The sequence below is a fragment of the Oryza glaberrima genome, chromosome 4 (assembly GCF_000147395.1).
Source record: "Oryza glaberrima chromosome 4, OglaRS2, whole genome shotgun sequence".
In the NCBI taxonomy this organism is placed as follows: Eukaryota; Viridiplantae; Streptophyta; class Magnoliopsida; order Poales; family Poaceae; genus Oryza; species Oryza glaberrima.
This window is the reverse complement of record NC_068329.1, coordinates 27,099,021-27,102,970: the sequence shown is the minus strand read 5'-3', so window position 1 is coordinate 27,102,970 and position 3,950 is coordinate 27,099,021. Positions and strand designations below refer to the sequence as shown.

The 3,950-nt window shown below is 42.4% G+C and overlaps 1 protein-coding gene across 1 annotated transcript; it reads right to left on the bottom strand.

Moving 5' to 3' along the window:
• Positions 1-545: 545 nt before the first annotated feature.
• On the bottom strand, positions 546-1,635 carry LOC127771428 (auxin-responsive protein SAUR36-like). Its single transcript, XM_052297341.1, has one exon. The coding sequence runs from the start codon at positions 1,471-1,473 to the stop codon at positions 820-822; it is 654 nt and encodes a 217-aa protein (XP_052153301.1). The 5' UTR covers positions 1,474-1,635; the 3' UTR covers positions 546-819.
• Between the last annotated feature and the right edge of the window lie 2,315 nt (positions 1,636-3,950).

Here is a 3,950-nt window from a genome sequence, read left to right as displayed (position 1 = left end):
AGAGTCAGAATCTGGGAGCAGCTGAAATCTCATGCAATTTGTGGTATGGAGTTCATCGAGTACACTCACAAGGCCACAAGTACAGTGCTATAGCCTGAAGGTACTACAGTAGCCTACAATTGTTTGCTGATTGTATGTTTCTTTGCACTTAGGTGTTGAACAGTGCTTGGCAAAACAAAGGTACTACTCTGATATTTTTTTCAGAAACTGATACAATGAAATTTCAGCGTTTGAACAAACTATAACAAATGATCCAAAAGTAAGCATTGATTCCATTAGACAGTACAGCCTCTCTCCAAAAATAAAAGGATGGTACAGAGACGTGCACGAGCACTATATAGTCAAGATTGACATAAACAATGGCGGTGAGATGTACTACGGTACTACCACTATCACTATAGAGGAACAATAACAGCAAAAGCACTGAAAGGCAGAGGTAGAAATTCTTACTGATGGGGCATTCTCCATTTGAACAGATCAAAAAATCACCGGCAGAGGTAGAAATTCTCTCTGGCACTTCAACAAATCAAAACGAAGATACTCCATTTCCATATCAACCATAAATATTTTCCATTAATTTCATCCATGAGGGCTGCATTACCCAATTCAGATCATCAGCTCAACTCAACAAAATAAGAAAAAAAATATTAAGCAGTAATTCTAAGCTTAGGGGGGAGATACTATCAAATCATCCCTCACCATCCACAACACTTAAAAACACAAATCGATAAGAAAAGAAAAGAAAAAGAAAAAAAATCCATTTCATTTGGATGGATGAAAAACAGCCATGCTAAAAACCAGCAGCTACTACGTTCCTCTTCATCTGCACAATGGGTTGTTGGGGGCGCCGAGGGCGACCTCGTCGGCGGCGTACTCGTAGCTGCAGTAGCAGAAGGCGGCGGCGTTGTCCTTCTTGTTCTTCTCGACGGCCTTGAGGATGGCCTCGAAGGCGGGCACCTCGCAGGGGATGCGGAGCACGCCCTCCTGCTGGAACCCGAACTCCTCCTCCGCCTCCCGGAGCAGCGCCGCGAACGCCCGGTGCTTCAGGTAGTCCGTCGGGATCACGAACCGCTGCGCCGTCGGCCCCACGCACACCGCCAGGTGCCCCCTCGGCGGCGGCGTCCCCCCCGGCGACGCGCCGCCGTCCGTGAACGACAGCGTCCTCTTCAGGAACTTCTTCGCCTTGCTCTCGCCGCCGCCGCCATTGCCGGCGGTGGCGGCCGCGTCTTTCGGCGCGACGGAGAGCTTGCGCCACTTCTTGAGCATCTGCTGAAGCCGCACGATCTCGGTGATCTTGTTCGACTTCTTGCCGCCGCCGCCGCCGGGATGCAGATGCTGCTGCTCCTCCATTTCTGCGGTTTCTTGGTCGCTAACTTTTTTGGGGAAATTTTTCGTGTTTTTTTTCTTCTCTCTTTGGCGTTTTGGGCTTCGTTTGTTGCGTTTGTGCAGTGATGAAGCTTTGGAGGCGTTCATGGAGGGGTAATTTATAGGGAGGGAGCTTGTGTGGGGCCCACCTTACAATAGTCTAATTAATTATTTTTCTATGTGTTTTTTCCCTTCTTCTGATCTAGGAGTAACTAATGGTGTTAACTGAATAATTAATTGATTAGAGGTTTCTGCAGGTAGGTCAGTAAAGAAAAGGGGTTGCCAGTTCGGGGAATCTGAATAGATTTCTGATTGCTAATGCCATCTTGGGGAAAATGCTGGCCAGAGTCTGGCTTAATGCAGATCTTCAGAGCAATAGCCCTGCAAATTCATTTTTCTTTTATATATAATCATAGGGCTACAGTTTGACTTCATATGTTTATTAGAGCTGTATGACTAATTAATTTGGAATATATGAGATGATTGAACAAGTTAAGTGGCAAAAAAAACAATATGTTTATTAGAGCACTATGACTAATTAATTTTGCAAATATGAGATGATTGAACAAGCTAGTGGCAGAAAACAAATATCTTTGCTAATTGAGACGGTCAACATTCGGCTTTAAATGGTTAAGCAGTGAACCTTTTTTCTTTATCTTCATCAGCTTAAGTAGACCATGATTTTTAGGAGTTATGGAAAGTAGATAGTGTTACGTGATTCAGTCAATGAGGCGATTCTGTTCGCCTTTTCTGTTTCGGATAACTGAAAAAGTCTGTTAAGCATGGGTTGGATGTTTTCAGATCCTAAGAAATTGGATCTAAAACATATACTGCCTTCACCTGAAAATATTCAGTCAAACAAATCTGTTAAACTCCATTGCCAATCATTATTGCTTCAAATCAATGGCTAGTTGGCATTTGACAATTTTCTCTGCTTCTGAAACAGATCTACAGCAGTTCACATTTTCAGATCCTCTGCAGTTTTGGACGGCCAGGAATCCAGCATGTCAATGGCTGATGGAGCAGAGGATAGGTTTCACATCAGAACATGGCTGTTGCGCCTTCTAACATGTGATCACGCACTTAACAATAATGCTGTACCGGCTAATGCATTATAAACTACTCCATTTTCTGCATCAGTTCAGCTCTGCTTAACCAGCTAGCCTGTGTGATTGCTGCTCTAATCATTTTTCTTCTGGCGGTTGGCAATGGCAGGAGCAGCAGCAGCATTGACTTGATTAGTTTTTGGCAGGGTTCTTTCAGATTTGGGGATCTACGGCATCGTCCTTTCCATCTCACCGATCGGTGATACCGTTCGTCTTGTCGCCTAATTAACACATGGATTTTCATTCAACGTGGTGGTTAAAGAGAGGCGAAACGTATGGTATTCTTCATGGCAAAGAGGTTCAGAGCATTGTCTCTTCTGAATTATGGTAGGTTGCAAATGTGATATAGGTTTTTTTTTTGTGGTTCATGAGCTGATTATTTGGTTGGTAAGATTACTTGCGATCACGACAAAGAACCAAACCGGTAGCAAATACTTCTTTTTTCTGAAAGATCAAACCGGTAGCAAATCATTTGCTCAGTAGCGGCAGATTCTCTGAACTTCTTTGTTCCCTTTTTTTCCCATGGAAATTTTGGTCTTTCTCTTGTTCTGTTGCTCATCACTAATTAAAGCTATCCTTGACTTGATATGCTTCTTCTAATTAAGGTGACTCGAGGTGAAATTAAAAGCATATGTTGTCCTTAAACAACAGCTAATTAAGTGATTAACACGATGCACACTTGGTTGATGACAAGTGGCTGTTTCTGTTAGTCTAATTAAGCTTCTCAGGCATGTCATGGACTGAAGCTTTTCGAGTGTGTTTTTTCACCTGTATAATACTCGCAATTTGCCCTGGTATACACGTGACATACTTGAAAGCTCCAGTATAATCGGCACTAATTAATGAGAGCATCTCCTGTCACTTAAACCACAATTAACAAACACGATGAGTACTGTTCGACAAGTACAAGTTGTTGTACCTTCATCATGAACATAAACTAGACAGTAAGAAAACCATAAAATCTGCAATGCCATCTAGCATCTCTTTTGGTTTCTAGAGGTTGCAGGTTGTAACATGACACTTGTGGCACATACTAGTCCACTAGGTAGAAAGAATCTACGATTAAGATTAGCATGGATGTATTAAAGAAAAACATTGTTCTTGCTAGCAAGCTCTACTTGGATCAGAATGAACATGACTAAATCACAGGTTATACTCTGGGGAGTTTCTCACAAACCGTACAACTTGCAGGCTTTGTCATGTGAAAATCCTCTTGCATTATGGTTTTAGTACAGTGTCATGCGAGTCATGCCACTGATTATTTAATTTATTTCATTCACATCTCCGAGCAAAACAATAATTAGCTGAACTAAAACATGTCACCAAATTTCACAAGGAACATTCTGGACTACGACTCTAACTTGATCTTAAATTTTGAGATCGAGTACAGCAGTAAACCATTGTCACATTGTGGAATGCAAAATGTGTTTGTGATGTCCAACTTCAGCTCTGACCAAGTGGCCGCCCAGTTAGTACAAG

Excerpts from the sequence above, each read along its gene's own strand:
- LOC127771428 (XM_052297341.1), bottom strand. The coding sequence starts at position 1,473 with ATGAACGCCTCCAAAGCTTCATCACTGCACAAACGCAACAAACGAAGC.